The sequence below is a fragment of the Thamnophis elegans genome, chromosome 2 (assembly GCF_009769535.1).
Source record: "Thamnophis elegans isolate rThaEle1 chromosome 2, rThaEle1.pri, whole genome shotgun sequence".
NCBI lineage: Eukaryota > Metazoa > Chordata > Lepidosauria > Squamata > Colubridae > Thamnophis > Thamnophis elegans.
In genome coordinates, this window is record NC_045542.1 from 154,723,933 (window position 1) to 154,741,368 (window position 17,436).

At 40.8% G+C, this 17,436-nt stretch overlaps 1 protein-coding gene across 1 annotated transcript; it reads right to left on the reverse strand.

The window, feature by feature from the left end:
* Positions 1-628: 628 nt before the first annotated feature.
* Positions 629-16,276, reverse strand: LOC116504262 (zinc finger protein 850-like). Its single transcript, XM_032211191.1, has 3 exons — positions 16,193-16,276; positions 13,752-14,961; positions 629-2,192 (listed from the first exon to the last, which is right to left on the reverse strand). The coding sequence occupies exons 2-3, from the start codon at positions 14,545-14,547 to the stop codon at positions 853-855; spliced, it is 2,136 nt and encodes a 711-aa protein (XP_032067082.1). The 5' UTR covers positions 14,548-14,961; positions 16,193-16,276; the 3' UTR covers positions 629-852.
* Positions 16,277-17,436: the final 1,160 nt, after the last annotated feature.

Consider the following 17,436-nt stretch of genomic DNA (forward strand, 5'->3'; position numbering starts at 1 on the left):
GCCATTAGAGAAAAATGTGCTCTGTTGTTATTGTGTGTCCAGAGTCATGGGGACATTGTGTTATAACCTGAATTGAATTACTGAAATGAGCAAACTTTAAATTCTTTGTGTCTTCCAAACTCAGCAAAATGTTTAGCGTCTTGACAGTGCTATCCCCCATCAGCCTTCAAAAGCTAACAAGAGACATGTCCAAGCAAAGGAGATCACAGCAGGAGTGGCTCATATACTTGAAGATCCTACACCCAAAAACCACCACCCTTCTTTTACAATAATATTCCAACAGTATTTGCATATTGAGGTTGTTGCATAACAACCTTTATGTGTGAACTTTTTGTGCTCTTCTCATTGCCCCAAACATCCATTAAATTTTCTCCATCCTGTGCTTCACTGTGCACAATCTGAACAAGGATTCTTCTTGCCCTGAATTTATGAAAATGGTAGGAAAGGTAAACTCTGGATCCTCTTTACTTCTCTTCTGTCACTTCATATTTGAGGAGCTACAATTGGTAAATAAATCAGAGTGCTCCTATCTCCTACTATATTTTATTTCAGGATCTGAAGCAGATTTCTAAAAGTGTTTTGCTTTTCTATTATCTCTGTTCAATATGCAACACACATTCCAAAAAGCCTTTTGGCAGCAATTATTTTATTTTTGCAAAAGGGAATATCCACTACATTTTCCTGATAGCCACATACAAGTTGTTAATCTTGACCAAGGTAACGTTTTCCAGTCCCATCTTTTCTCTCCTCCCTCATGTCTAATACTGAAACATATTTGGCTAAACAGAATCAGGCCAGAAATTAAATACTTAATTCTCAGGTAAAGTTGCAAAAGCAGATCAGAAAAGAAATTCAAGCCTTCTCTTTACTAATCAACTTCTGGGTGATGTGGATTTTCTTATGTTTAATAAGGGAGGAAGCTTGCGAGAAGCATTTTCCACACTCTGGGCACTTAAAAGGTTTCTCACCTGTGTGTACACTTACATGATTTACAAGACTAGACTTCGTACTGAAATCTTTCCCACAATCAGGACACTCATATGGCTTTTCCCCTGTGTGTGTCCTCAGGTGTATCACCAGGCCAGAATACCAACTGAAAGATTTTCCACAGTCCAGGCACTCATACGGTTTCTCCCCTGTGTGAGTCCTCTGGTGTAGCATCAGGTTGGAATTCTGATTGAAACTTTTCCCACAATCTGGACATTCATAGGGTTTCTCTCTTGTGTGAGTCTTCTGGTGTTTCACAAGGTTGGAATTATTACTGAAACTTTTCCCACAATCAGGACATCCATAGGGGTTTTCTCCTCTATGAATCCTCTGATGTATTGCAAGGGCGGAATTCTGACTGAAACCTTTCCCACAATCTGGACACTCATACTGTTTCTTCCGATTATGGGTCCTTAGGTGTTTAACAAGGTTGGAATGCTGACTGAAACCTTTCCCACAATCGGAACATTCATACGGTTTTTCTCCTGTGTGAGTCTTCTGGTGTATCATCAGGTTGGAATTATGACTGAAACCTTTCCCACAATCTGGACACTCATATGGTTTCTCCCCACTATGAGTCCTTTCATGTTTCACAAGATTGGAATTATGACTAAAACCTTTCCCACAATCTGCACATTCATAGGGTTTTTCTCCTGTGTGAATCCTCTGGTGTATTGCAAGGGCGGAATTCTGACTGAAACTTTTCCCACAATCTGGACACTCATACGGTTTATCCCCTGTGTGAGTTCTCTGATGTATTGTCAGAATGGAATTATGACTGAAACCTTTCCCACAGTCTGAACATTCATACACTTTCTCCCCTGTGCAAGTCCTCTGGTGTATCATCAGGATGGAATTATGATTGAAATTTTTTCCACAGTCTGAACATTCATAAACTTTCTCTCCTATGTGAGTCCTCAAGTGATTCACAAGGTTGGTATTACGACTGAAACGTTTCCCACAATTGGGGCACTCATATGGTTTCTCTCCTGTATGAGTCCTCCGATGTATTATCAAATTGGAATTGTGACTGAAACCTTTCCCACATTCTGGACAGTCATACACTTTCTGCCTTGTGTGAGTCTTCTGGTGTATCACCAGGTGGGAATTCCGACTGAAACTTTTCCCACAATCCCAACACTCATATGGTTTCTCCCCTGTATGAATCCTTTGGTGTGTCAGCAAGTGGGAATTCTGACTGAAGCCTTTCCCACAATCTGAACACTCAAAGGGTTTCTCTCCTGTGTGTGTCCTCTGGTGTGTCACCAGGTGAGAATTCCGACTGAAAGTTTTCCCACAATCAGAACAACCAAATGACTTCTCTCCCATTTCAGGCCTTTTTTGTATCACTAGGGTAGCATGTTTCCTAAAGCTTGTGCCACATTGAGGACAGAGGGTGGGCTTTTATTCAGTGCAGTTCCTCTCGTGTATAATCAGGTGTGATCTGCTCTCTGTGCATTTCCCACAGATTGATATTTTTGGATTCTCAAGGTCAAAAATATCTTGGATGTTGCTTTCATTCAAGCTATTCTTTCTTCACAGGGCAAGGCTTGTATGACTACATGTCCAATGTGATTATACAAGTGACCCCTTCCTCCCCATTGATTTCCAGATTATTTCCATTTTTCTGAATTTACAAATTATCCTATTTCACCTTTTTCTGCAATGTGTCATTGAGTTCCACATACACAGTTTTTTCCAGCTCAAAATTCCCTTCTTGTTATTCTCTCTTTTGTCAGTCACCTTCCTGAGGAAGACTTTTGTGCTTTTCTGGAGAAGGCTGAAAAGACTTTCATTGCTGGCTTCATTTGCTTTCTTTTTTAATGCTGATTTGGATTCTCGCTTGTGTGGAATTCCCTTCCTGGCATCCTCTTTGTCTATAAAATGGACATAAACCCTCAGTTTAATGGTTGTTTATAAAGTTGCTACAGAACATGTGAAAACAGCAAGAGAGAAAATCATGCATTATAATGAAAAAGCAAACATGCCAAAGTGCTAGTTTAACCTCCATCATTAACTATGATTCTTTTGACCCATAGAACACTAGCGAGATCCAAGTTCAAATATTCACACTAACATTAAATTCCCTTCTGGACTTCGGTAAATCACAAACTTTTAACATTGCAAACTGTTATTTTCAAATATATGAGAATATGCTGAGGACAGATTGTACAGATTAGCCATTACTAAATATTTCTCTGTCAGTCATTTCTGACTCTAGTACACAATGCTCATCTACTTTGTCTTAGGTGTATAATACAGACCACCCAACCAAAAGAACTAGATGAACATTTTGTTCACAGTTAACAAATGTATGTTGGAAACACATCACAATAGAAATGGAGGAGTTTAACTAGTTTGACATCAATTGGGCAACAAACTGTGAATCATGTGGGAGATTGAACAAGTTCCTAACCACCCAAGCTGACAAGTTTGTCATTCAAAAGCTAGAGGAGGGGACTACAGAGTCAGCTGTACTGGACCTAATTCTTACTAACACAGAATAAGTGATAGAGGGAGTTGAATTTGCCGCAACTTTGGAGAAGAGTGACCATGTGATATTGGAATTTAATATAATTCAAACACAAACAATAGAAGGTATCAAACTAATGTCTTAAATTTCTATGAAACTTTTAAGAAATTTCTAAATTTCTTAAATTTCTAATTTTAACAAACTTCGAGAGCTTGGGAAAGATTCCATGGATGAAAATCTTAAAAGGGAAAACAACTCAACCAGGTTGCAAAACTTTGAAAAATATGGTTATAAAAGCTTAGTCTATCTCAATACTACTGAAAAAGAAAAAATCCAAGAAGAAACCAGCATGGTTATACAACAAACATTCTGATAAAGTGAAAGACAAAAGGAATAAGTGCAAAAAATGGAAAGAGGGACATAATTAAGGCAGAATACAAACAAATAGTTGGAACTTGCAAAACTGAAGTCAGAAAAAAGCTAAGGTTCAGAATGAAATAAGCTTTGCAGCAAATGAAAAAAATTATTTAAAAAAATTCTTTCAACATATACAAAAAATAAGAAAAAATCAAGAAAACAATTGATCCACTATTAAGTGAAGATGGTAAGGAAGCAGCAGGCAGTAGAGAGAAAGCAGAGGTACACAATTCATTTTTACATCTGTCTTCACAGAAAAAGATAATACAGACCAACCTATCAAAAACATAACCATAAAAGACAGACTAGGAATACAAATTAAAATAAGCAATAGATGGGGGTGGGGCCAGTCACAGGTGGTATTTACCAGTTTTCCGAACTACTCGGGTCCCCAGAACAGTCAGAACCTGCTGAATACCACCTCTGACCTGTGGATATATATCTGTTAAACGTGTATTTCAGCCTCAAAAATGTCCGAGAAGTGGGTACACTTAACCATTTGGGTCTAATTTTAGGGGATGGGACGATTTCAACAGATTAAGGCCTTCAATTGATGAATAGCGCCCAAAGCATCTGCAAGATATAATCCCCACTTTTGTGCATGAAACTCCCCAGTTTCCAAGAAAACAACACATCCATAAAATCAAAGAGTCCACTTTAAATCAGGATGGATTTGATTTAAATCAAGTCAATTTAAATCATGATTTAAATCACTAGCAAAAAGGATTGATTTAAATCAACTTGATTTAAATCATAATTTTTAAAGAGCAACTGTCATCTCTGTCCCGCAGCATCTCATCTTCTGACCTGCTGTTGACTCACGGACAGTCCCAATATTGCAGAATATACAGCCTCATAACTAAGCTCCATTTCATGCTGAATAAACTAGATTATTAATGTATCTTAAATAGAAAACTATCCTTGGATAGATTTTTACTCCAGAAGCATTTTATTAAAATAAATTTGATAAAAATAAAAATCCTATTTTTTATTTTTAAAAAACAAATCATCAATTTTTATCTACCTTGCTTTAAACTGAAGGCCACTTTTTAAAATCCCTCATCCAGTAGAAAATAGTTGGCACCACTTTTATAATGACCAGCATCACTGGAACAAATTTTGGGAAGGGAAGGATCATGCAGCAGCAGCTCCTGACATGTTTCAACCTGGTTTCTTCTCTGCTTCTGCAGCGTGGAGAAAACCAAGCAGCCCTCCTCGCTCCCGGCTTCTCCTCCGACCTTCCCTCCACTCACCTTCCAGCTGTTGAAGTCCTGGGAAGAGCAGGAGAGGCGCCCTCCACGCCTCCGTCCTCCCACGGGTCAGCCGGAAGAGGCACATCCTCTCTAGAAACCCAGTACTCTATTGTTTCAACACCTTTGTGCTTCGTCGCTCCCCCTCCCGTTGGATTTAAGTACTCAGCTACCATCGATGCCGCTACTGTATTGACCCGCTTTCTAGTCGCCGGGTATTTAATACAGCGCTCGCCATCTAGCGACATAAGGCTGAATTACAAGCTTCTGTCGTTGCCAAGATTTTTTATTGCTTGCGCGACCATGCGCTCATAGCTACTTCAACTGACATAATTTTGGCCTCTCAATTGGCATCCCAGAATTCCATAGCTCCTGGAAGCTACCTTCATGCCTGACCTAACACTGAACTGGAACGTCTTTGCAGTTTTAATCCCGTTCTTCAACCTTATGTCCAATAATAGTTTTAGGTGTCTTCAAGACAGATTTCACACCTGGCAACTACCTGGACTGGTTTCTCTGCAGTTTCCCCGCAAAATATACAAGTGAAACTCGAAAAATTAGAATATCGTGCAAAAGTTCGTTTATTTTAATAATGCAACTTAAAAGGTGAAACTAATATATGAGATAGACTCATTACATGCAAAACAAGATAGTTCAAGCCGTGATTTGTTATAATTGTGATGATTATGGCTTACAGCTCATGCAAACCCCAAATCCACAATCTCAGAAAATTAGAATATTACATGCAATCAATAAAACAAGGATTGTACATAGAACAATATCGGATCCCTGAAAAGTATAAGCATGGTTGGTTTGAGCTCCTTTTGCAACAATTACTGCCTCAATGCGGCTTGGCATGGAAGCTATCAGCCTGTGGCACTGCTATGTTATGGAAGACCAGGATGCTTCAATAGTGGCCTTCAGCTCTTCTGCATTGTTCGGTCTCATGTCTCTCATCTTTCTCTTGGCAATGCTCCATAGATTCTCTATGGGGTTCAGGTCAGGCGAGTTTGCTGGCCAATCAAGCACAGTAATCCCACAGTCATTGAACCAGGTTTTGGTGCTTTTGGCAGGGTGGGCAGTTGCCAAGTCCTGCTGGAAAATGAAGTCAGCATCCCTATAAAGCTAGTCTGCGAAAGGAAGCATGAAGTGCTCCAAAATCTCCTGGTAGACGGCTGCATTGACCCTGGACTTAATGAAGCACAGTGGACCAACACCAGCAGATGACATGGCTTCTGAAATCAAGACAGACTGTGGAAACTTCACACTGGACTTCAAGCATCTTGCAGTGCCTCTCCATTCTTCCTCCACACTCTGGGTCCTTGGTTTCCAAATGAGATGCAAAAATTGCTCTCATCAGAAAAGAGGGCTTTGGACCACTGAGCAACAGTCCAGGTCTGTTTTTCTTTAGCCCAGGTAAGACACTTCTGACGTCATTTGTTGTTCAGGAGCGGCTTGGCAAGAGGAATACAACATTTGAAGCCCATGTCCAGGATCTGTGTGTGGTGGCTCTTGATGCACTGACTCCAGCCTCAGTCCATGCCTTGTGAAAGTCCCCAACACTTTTGAATGGCCTTTTCCTGACAATCCTCTCCAGGCTGCGGTCATCCCTGCTGCTCGTGCACCTTTTTCTTCCACACTTTTCCCTTCCACATGACTTTCTATTAATGTGCTTTGATACAGCACTTTGGGAACATCCAACTTCTTTTGCAATTACCTTTTGAGGCTTTCCCTCCTCATGGAGGGTGTCAATGATGGTTTTCTGCACAACTGTCAGGTCAGCAGTCTTTCCCATGATTGTGATTCCTACTGAAGCAGACTGAGAGACCATTTAAAGGCTCAGGAACCCTTTGCAGGTGTTATGGCTTAATTAGCTGATTAGGGTGAGACACTTTGAGCCTAGAATATTGCACCTTTTCACAATATTCTAATTTTCTGAGATTGTGGATTTGGGGTTTTCATGAGCTGTAAGCCATAATCATCACAATTATGACAAATCAAGGCTTGAACTATCTCGCTTTGCATGTAATGAATCTATCTCATATATTAGTTTCACCTTTTAAGTTGCATTACTGAAATAAATGAACTTTTGCACGAGTTTCACCTGTACTCACACATCTGTTTCTGTGGCTCCAGCCTTTCAATATCTTATCCAACATCTTTGCAAAAGGAGATTCCTCTATTCTTCTCCTCTCTAGAAATCCAGTACTCGATTGTTTCAACGCCTTTCGGCTCTGCCGCTCCCCCTCCCGTTGGATGTCAGTATTCATCAACCATCGATGCCGCTCTACTGTATCGATGTCGTTCTAGTTACTGGGTTTTGCTCATTACATGGAGCGCCCTCTACCGACATAAGGCTCAAAATCGGTCGTTGTTTGCAAGATTTTTGATCGATTACTGAATGCGCCACTGAGTGGTTTTCAACGCCACCGATCACATAGATAGCTTCCCTTTGGGTCGATCGATTGATAACCTGTTCTTTAGGGATGCACTCATAGCTACTATAACTGACCCAGCGGCTTTGTTTTCATGAAGTGGGGTAATTGGGTGTGGGAAACAATGTGCACACAAACAGCAACAAGTACATGTTGTGTGTGGATCGGTGAATTATCTTCCAACCAGTTATTAGTCTGGGCTGGGGGGAGCAAAGATAACTCCTCAAAACCTGCTTTTGCAAACTGAAGGGAGCGTGAAGAGTGAAGGTTGAGTCTACTTAGCTTTGAAAGATTCAGCCGGTTGCTGGGCCCTAAAAGGTCACGAAATACTTGAGACCTAAATGATTACCTTAGCATTGCCGATCTGGGAAGTTCTCTTTATCGTTGTTAACTGGTAGTCAGGCAAGGAAACTTCCCGCCAGCTTCTCACAAGAAAAGTCACTGGGAAAACCGGCAGGAAGCTGCAAGTCATATGGCAGGGAGGATGTGTCTCCTGTTGGGCGAGGGAGTGACAGAAGTGCGAGGGGATGGATGGGAAAATTTGGAAAGGCATGTGAGAAAGGATGTGCCTGAAAGGCACCATGTGGGTCGGAAAAGGTGTGCGGGCTCACCAAGAGTCTCTGAGTGAATTGTGGAGGGTACACAGGGTGCAAGATAGAATAAAACGGTGATGATTAAGAGGTACCACACAGTCAGTGGGGAGTGCACAGGAGTGCTTTAGGTTCAAGAAGGCCCCTCTACCCTTTGTAAAAAAAAAAAAAAAAGCACCCATTACTGCCATTTTTTGATGTAGAAGTAATGTGGTAGGGATGGAGATGGTAGCTCAACTAGACATTAGAATAATCTAGTTCAGCTGTTTGCTGTAATATCTGTGGCATGGAGGAATCTGAATGAAAACAACACCAACATACTGTATATTATCTTTTCTTTTGGGAACTCAAAGGATAGAAAGCACTTCCTAGGGAGCACCCTGGGCCAGGAAAGAGGTTCATTTTAATCACTTCTCCTATCCACCTATCTCCCTTTATGGAGAAACTTTTTGCCTTTCAATTGGCATCGTAGTATTCCATCCATAGCTCCTTCATGCCTGACTTGACGCTGAAATGGAACTTCTTTGCACTTTTAATCCCCTGTCTTTGACCTTTATACCCAATGTTTCTTTAGGTGCCTTCAAGTCAGACGTGACACACGGGGACTGGCTGGACTGCTTTCTCTGCAGTTTCCTTGGCAAGGATTTTCAGAAGTGCTTTCCGTTTTCCTGCTTCCTAGGCCTGAGAGGGACTGGCCAAGGATGCCCAGATGGCTCTGTGCCTAATGTGGGACTTGAACTGAGCACCTCCCGGTGTGTAACCTGGAACTTTAACTACTAAGCCAAACTGGATCTTTGCAATCTTTGTAACTGGCTCCCCATTATTTGCCAGATCTTTTCTTGTCTTTAAATCTGAGCTTCAATCTTTTCTTCTGAGTTAATGGATTCTTTCTCCGACTGAGGACCAGCAACTCTGGCTATGACATTATCTGTTGCTACATTTTGCTTGATTTTATGAGTTACAGTTATATAGCGTTGGCAGCTAATCATTCTACTGTAAGGGTTACTTGTTGGAAATTGCACAATTTCCTTCGTATCTCTTTCAGTTTTCTCTACTTAGCGTCTTTGCATAATGACATCCAATGACTATTTTCTCAGAATGATAATAAAAAGAAACCTACTGTTTGCAATAAATTTTTATAGTAGCCAGTCAGCCATGAAACTCCTCCAACTTTTCCCCTTCCATTCTCTCTGTGCTAATGTCCCATTTTGTTCTGCAAAAACCTCCAAATGTTGTAACTATTGACAGGAAATGGTCCTCACAAAGATGCAGAAGCTTTTGAGCTATTTTAAACATTTTTAGCACCTAAACCATAAAAATGGGACAACAGATGTGCCCAAAAATAGCAATAAAGACAGAATTAAATGTGACAAAAATTAAATATAATTGGGAGGCGGAGCTGACGTTGCAACAATACGACATGCGATCTTGGAGCTCCAAGATCGCCATCGATATCTCTGCCGCTGGACGGTCCTTTTGGACCTAAACCGTCCGTAGAGACGGTGATAGAGAAAGGCACATCCTGCTGATCTCAGGGACATCTCAAAGTCCCTGAAGCTCTTTTTTCCAGCGACAGAGAAGCAGCCATTGAAGCTGCTGAAGTTGGGACAGCTCCAGAATGGAAGGAAAGCGGGAGAAAAAGTGTGTCGAATTGGTGAGATAAATTTTATTATTACAAAAGAGATCACCCAAAAACCCCAAAGTTAAATTAAAATTGAAGACAGAAGAGAGTAAGCAGCGAGATTAAGCCAGAATTAAACTTAGTGTGTTATCTTTTTTTTTCTTTTTATGGATGGAATTTTTACAAATATTTCCTACTTTTTAAATTGGATTGGTTAATTCTTCTTCTATTTTTCATTCTTTTTTTCATACTTATGGATTAAGAATTTCTTTTTTTTTTTTACAACGCTCGATCAGACTGTTTTTCTTTTAAGAATTTTTCTCCTTAAGTTTGGAATACAAAGAGGGATATAAAAGCAGAGGAAAAAAAAGTAACACTGCCACTTAGAGGCTAGAGGTTTGGAAACATTGTTTTTCTCTTTTCTCTTTGAACATTTGACTTATATCTCAAGGCATCTGAGTTTGTTTATTGAAAGTGATAATGGGAAGAGCACAGGTTGTTTATACAGGTGCTCTTCTGGAGTACTATCAGTAGCTGGACTGGAGTGAAGAGAAAGGCTTGACTTGAAAGATTATAACGAACTTGCTTGAAATTTAACAAAAAAGCTTTGGATGTTATAGTGGCAGTGTTTATAAGTTAGAAGAATGGCGTAATATGAAAAAGAAACATTACTATTGCAAATGATTATGCTAGAAATTCAAAAAAGATTAGTAACAACAGAGAATATTGAGAAGAGAATGGAGAATATAGAACAAGGACAGGAAAAATAGATGGAAAAAATGTGGATACTTATCAAACCATGATGAAAGTTGAGAACAGAGTTCTAAAAATTGAAGAAGATAAAAAAAGAAATAAGAAAATTGTTGATATTGACAGTAAACTGAGCATGGTTGGAAATGGCCAGAGTGGAATACGGAAAGGGGAGATTGACGGATTGGAACTCTATCTCAGACCTCAAAATATAAAGAAGAAAACGGATAAAATTTGACAGAAGTAATGAGAGAAATTTTGACAGAAGCATCGATAATAACCAAAGGCAAGCTGATGGAAGGAACAGATGGAGGGTTTCGAGTTTTTACAAGATACGCAACAAGCAACAAGTTGCTAAGAGAAGTCCACACTAGACTTACCAAGAAAGCAATTAGAACACTAATACTACAAATGGCAAGAGATATAAGATTGCACTACTACTGGAAGGATACAGGATGATGTAATGAAAAGTCATAAAATTAAGTTACATTTAGTTAAATTTAGAGTATTATGTATAAAATGGAGTGATAATATAGTCAAATAAATGAGTAACAATGATAATAATGCATAGATATATATACACCAGATTGATAATATAAAACTATACAAATTATAAATGAGGACTATGGAGAGGATGTTTAAAAGCCTTGTTATTAAATATAAACAGTTTTTATATAGAATATGGTATAAAGATGTAATATTGGATGATTTTAGGAGAATGTAATGAAATGCCATAATATAGATTTACTTTAAATTTAGACTATTTTATATAAAAGGATAAAATAAAAATTATAGTCAAATGAAAGTTTAATAATCATAATTATATAATATTGGATTGATGATATGAGAATTTGTGTAAATTGCAAGCAAGGACTAGTGTGAGGAAGTACAAAGCTTTGTAACCAATCGACATACTGTATGTAACAGGAGGATGATTTTTACGTATTGTGTGTATCATGTCTGTTTGTTTTGTGTTTAATTTTTTTTAAAAAAAATATAATTGGATTACTCTAAAGTTTAAAAAGTTTATTACAGTGAAAGGCCAGCATAATAAATGTGGGGTGTATTCAATTAAAAAGTAGAGAAATTAATCACAGGGTAAAAATAGTAATTATGCAAAAATACAAGAGAGACATAAATGAGAGAGTATATATAAAAATAGAGGCCTGAATGGAACTAAGAGCACAGCGAGGAGCATAATATTTCTGTAGGGTGCATAAGGTTTAGCATGGGGCAGATTAAATCTTATCACTTCACAGTGCAAACAGTATGATGAGCTGGATGCTCCTTGAGACTACTTTATAGCACAGATTATCTGGCCAATTTTAAGTGCTGCTCTGCAGAACCTGGCAACATGATACTGTATTTTATACCAGAGCGACTCTCTCAAAGCAGCAGGGAGATGTATGTAGAATTGTCCTGTGCAGCCTGAGTATTTATGCAGTATTGGAAAGATGAGCCCGACACTAATGTCTGTCTAATAGAGCCGCTGGAGAAGCATGTGCTTCGTTCTTTCTGTTTGTTCAGGTTCACAGGCACATTGTATTATAACCTGAGCTGTAATACTGACACGGAGAACCCTTGAATTCTTTGGTGTCTTCTAAATTCAGGAAACATTTTTAGCAACTTCCACTGCTATCACCCACCAGCATTCAAAGGATAACAAGAGGCACCTCCGAGCAAAGATCACAACAGGAGTTGGTAGAAAACCTGAAGATCCTACATTCAAAAACAATAATTGTTTTTCTCTATATTCCAAAAGCATGACCCGACAAAAGGGCGAATGACAAAACCGCGCCGACTAAACTGCATCGCTAAAACCGCGACGTCATCAACGCGTCGACAACAGCGCGTAGACAGAAGGGCGATTTCAGTCGACGGGCAATTTAAGTTAAGGTAAGGGTTAGGTTTAGGGTTAGGTTTAGGGTTAGATTTAGGGTTAGGCTTACGTTTAGGGTTAGGTTTAGGGTTAGGGTTAGCGTTACGTTTAGGGTTAGGTTTAGGTTTAGTTTTAGGTTTAGTTTTACAGCGCGCTTCTGTCACCGCGCTGTTGTCGGAGCGATTCAGCGCTCATTCGTCGGAGTGCTTTAGAACACGTGGTTTTGTCACCGCGGTTTAGTCGGGCGCGGTTTTGTCGTTCGCCCTTTTGTCGGTGAACCTTCCAAAAGCATTTGCATACCATGGTCAACAACCTTTACATGTCAATTTTTTGTGCTCTTGTCACTGTCCCAAACCTTCCTCATACATTCTCCATTCTATGCATTATTGTTCTTGCTTGACTCTTCATAATCTGAACAGGGATTCATCTTGCTCTGAATTTCTGAAAATATTAGGAAAATATGAACTCTCTGCTTGCATCTTCTTATATTTGGGAAGCTGGAATCACTAAGCAAATGAGTATGCATCTGTCTGTCTATCTGAAGATATATTAAGAGCCATGATGGCACAGTGGTTAGAGTGCAGTACTGCAGGCTACTTCTGCTATCTGCAGGCTGCAAGCAGTTTGACAGTTCAAATCTCACCAGGCTCAAGGTTGATTCAGCTTTCCATCCTTCCGAGGTAGGTAAAATGAGGAGCCAGACTGTTGAGGGCAATATGCTGACTCTGTAAACCACTTAGAGGGCTATAAAAGCACTGTGAAGCGGGATGTAGTTCTAAGTGCTATTGCTATATGTTTAAGCATATGCAGGTTTCTTAAAATCTGTATGTTGCTTTTCAATGACCTCACTTGTTCAATATGCAAAAAACATTCTGAAAAGCCTTTTGGCAGCAATTATGCTATTTTTGCAAAAGGGAATATCCACTACCTTTTCCTGATAGCCACACACAAGCAGTTAACCTTTATCAAGCTAACCTTTTTCATTTCATTTCTTTTCTCTCCTCCCTCATGTCTAATACTGAGACGTGGCTGGCTAATCAGGCCAGAAATTAAATACTTAATTTCCCAGCCATACTTCTAAAGGCAACTCAGAAATGAAATTCAAGGCTTCCCTACAGTCATCACCTTGTGCTTCGTATGGATTTTTTTGTGCGCAGTAAGAGAGGAATAATGTGTGAAGCATCGTCCACACTCTGGGCACTTGAAAGGTTTCTCACCTGTGTGTAAAGCTACATGATTTATAAGGTTAGTTCTAGTACTGAAACCTTTTCCACAGTCAGGACATTCAAAGGGTTTTTCTCCTGTGTGTGTCCTCTGGTGTATCACCAGGCCAGAATACCAACTGAAACATTTTCCACAGTCCAGACACTTATACGGTTTCTCCCCTGTGTGGGTCCTCTGGTGTTTCACAAGCTTGGAATTCTGACTGAAACTTTTCCCACAATCAGGACATTCAAAGGGTTTCTCTCCTCTGTGAGTCTTCAAGTGTTTCACAAAGTCGCAATTATGACTGAAACTTTTCACGCAATCTGGACACTTGTACCGTTTCTCCCGAGTGTGAATCCTCAGATGTTTAACAAGACTGGAATTCTGACTGAAAGCTTTCCCACAATCTGTACACTCATATGGCTTCTCCCCTGTGTGAGTCCTCTGGTGCATCATCAGGTTGGAATTACAGGAGAAACATTTCCCACAATCTGGACACTTGTACCTTTTCTCCCGAGTGTGAGTCTTCAGGTGTTTAACAAGATGGGAATTCTGGCTGAAACATTTCCCACAATCTGGACACTCATACGGTTTCTCCCCTGTGTGAGTCCTCTGGTGTTTCACAAGGTTGGAATTATGACTGAAAGCTTTCCCACAATATGGACACTCATAGGGTTTCTCTCCTGTATGAGTCCTCTGGTGAATCACCAGGTTGGAATTGTGACTGAAATCTTTTCCACAATCTGGACACTCATACACTTTCTCCCTTGTGTGTGTCCTCCGGTGTGTCACCAAGTGGGAATTCTGACTGAAGCCTTTCCCACAATCTGAACACTCAAAGGGTTTCTCTCCTGTGTGTGTCCTCTGGTGTGTCACCAGATGAGAATTCCGACTGAAAGTTTTCCCACAATCAGAACAACCAAATGACTTCCCCCCCATCTCAAAGCTTATGCCACATTGAAGGCAGAGGGTGGGCTTTTCTTCAGTGCGGTTCCTCTCGTGTATAATCAGGTGTGATCTGCAATCTGTACATTTCCCACAGATTGATATTTTTGGATTCTCAAGGTCCTCCCCATTGATTTCCAGATTATTTCCATTTTTCTAAATTAACAAATTATCCCATTTGACCTTTTTCTGCAGTGTTTACCTTGAGTTCCACATAGACAGTTTTTTCCAGCTCAAAATTCTCTTCCTGTTATTCTGTCTTTTGTCTGTCACCTTCCGGAGGAAGAATTTTGTGCTTTTCTGAAGGTGGCTGAAAAGACTTTCATTGCTGGCTTCATTTGCTTTCTTTTTTTAATGCTGATTTGGATTCTCACTTGTCTGGAATTCTCTTCCTGGCATCCTCTTTGTCTATAAAATGGACATAAACCCTCAATTTAATGGTTGTTTATAAAGTTGCTACAGAACATGTGAAAACAGCAAGAGAGAAAAGCATGCATTATAATGAAAAAGCTAACATGCCAAAGTGCTAGTTTAACTTCTAAAAATAACTATGATTCCTTTGACACATATAAGACTAGCTAGATCCAAGTTCAAATATCCACACAAACATTAAATTCCCTTCTGGGCTTAGGTAGATCACAAACTCTTAGCACTGCAAACTGTTATTTTCAAATGTATGAGAAAATGCTGAGAACAGATTATATAGATTTGCCACAGACACTTTTCAGAGGGACAATTGAGACTGTTTTAACAAACTGCATCCCTGTTTGGTTTGGTGGCAGCAGCACTTCAGATAGAAAGTCCATACAGAGAGTGGTAAGGACAGCCGAGAAGATTATAGAAAGCTCACATTCTGTCATTGAGGATACTGCTTCTAAGCGCTCTATGCTTAGAGCTCAAAGCATTGTTAGGGACCCCACATACCCACTTCACAGTCTGTTTCTGTTGCTCCCCTCTGGGACAAAGTCTCGAAGTATTTCTAGCAGGAATACCTCATTCTGTAACAGCTTTGCTCCCTACACCATCCACCTGGTAAACTCCCAGGATTCAATTTTCGCGCCAAATACATGTATACCTCCAAACTAGACTGTGTCATTTCATTGTGTCATATAATATACGTGAGTATATGTGTAGTTTTGTATGTAATTATTTTGTGATGCTTCTGTAGTGCATATTAGAGGTGATGACCCTTTGAGAAGTATATGCAATGAAATTTCATTATAAATGTATGCCGATTAACGTACCTTCAAAGTGATAATAAAGTTAGTCTAAGTCTAAAGATTTCCCTGTCACTCCTTTTTGACTGTACTCATCTCCACTATAATAGGTGTATACTACAGGCAACCCATCCAAGCAGGAGAACCCAACAAGCAGCACTGGAGCAGAATTTGGAGAGGGAAGGAATATGCTACAACAGCTGATATGTTTCAGCCTGTTTCTTCTCTATACACTGTGAAAGAAACCTGTTAAGTATTGGTTAATTATTCTTGCTGTCAGTAACACCCTCTGGCTCTCTGATTGGCTGAGAGCTCCAGAGGGTGTTGCCGACGTAATGTTATTGTTGATTGGCCGAGGGACTGACGTCAGCTGTTGCTGTCTCGTCCCTGGCCGGTGATTGGTTTAAAAATAGTATAAATACCTTGGCGCGAGTTTTCGTTCTTTGAATCGCCTGCACTGAATAAAGAGTTCTGTTAAGTTGAAACCCTGGCTTCGTGTCGTCCCTCCGTCAATACTTAAAACTGGCGACGAAGGTGGGATCCGGCGATTCCACGCAAGCCTAGGTTAAGAACAGAGAAATTATTTCAGCTAGCTGCTGTAAGTCGCTGTCCGCGCCAGCACCGAACGCTGAGGAAAAAATTTCCTGTCACGATCTCAGTCACTCCGCTCCTCACAAGTGAGCTTAATCAATATGAATCCATTACCGCCTTTCGCTCCTTTCGGCTCCGCCGGTGAATCCTGGGAAGGATTCATGGAGCGCTTTGAAACTTATTTAATCGCCACCAAAAATCAGGCTCAAACGGATGAGGAGAAGTGCAGCTTCTTTTTATCATGCTGCGAACCCTCAATGTTTGCCTCAGCCCGAGCTATGGCTGCTCCCAGACCCGCATACAAATTGGGCTGGGACAACTTGATGGCGAAATTGAAGGGGCACTATGCCCCAACACCGTCCAAAATTGCCCGCAGCTTCGCGTTCAGGAGACGAGTACAGAAGCCGGGGGAGACTATCAGTCAATTTTTGGAAGCGCTGCGCACTGTGGCGGCCCAGTGCGATTTTTCGAACCTAGAAGAAAATCTAGTCGAACAGTTTGTGTGCGGAGTGCGGGATGTACACTTAAGAAGCCGAATGTTCCGCCATCACGACATTACACTTCTCCAGGCAGTCGAGATCGCCAGAGCAGCTGAGCTCTCTGAGCAATCAACAGCAGACTTGGAGAGGCTACAGCTGTCAACTAACCCGGCACCGGCCTCACAAGTGCATGACATTGACTATGATGATTTTACACCTTGTGAGGTCCGGGAGCAAGACAACATCGACCAAGTCCGTGCCCAACCACGGCGGAAGCCACCTGCTCTATCTACAGCCGCACCGCAAAACGCCAGGGTGCCTTGCCTTAGCTGCGGAGGCCGCCACGACCGCCAAACTTGCCAATTCAAAAACGCAATCTGCCGCCGTTGTCAGAGGCAGGGGCACCTCGCCCAAGTGTGCCGAGCCTCTTTGCCGGCCCCTGCCTTCTTCCAAGCTACTGAGAGAACCAAGCAGCAACAGCGCCGCCAGCAGCCCACGAAACCAGCTCGCAGAGGAGATGACTGCCACACTGTTTCCGAACCGCAGGAAGTGGAGACTTCCATCAATCAGGCCTCTTCAGGCAACCGCAAAATTAC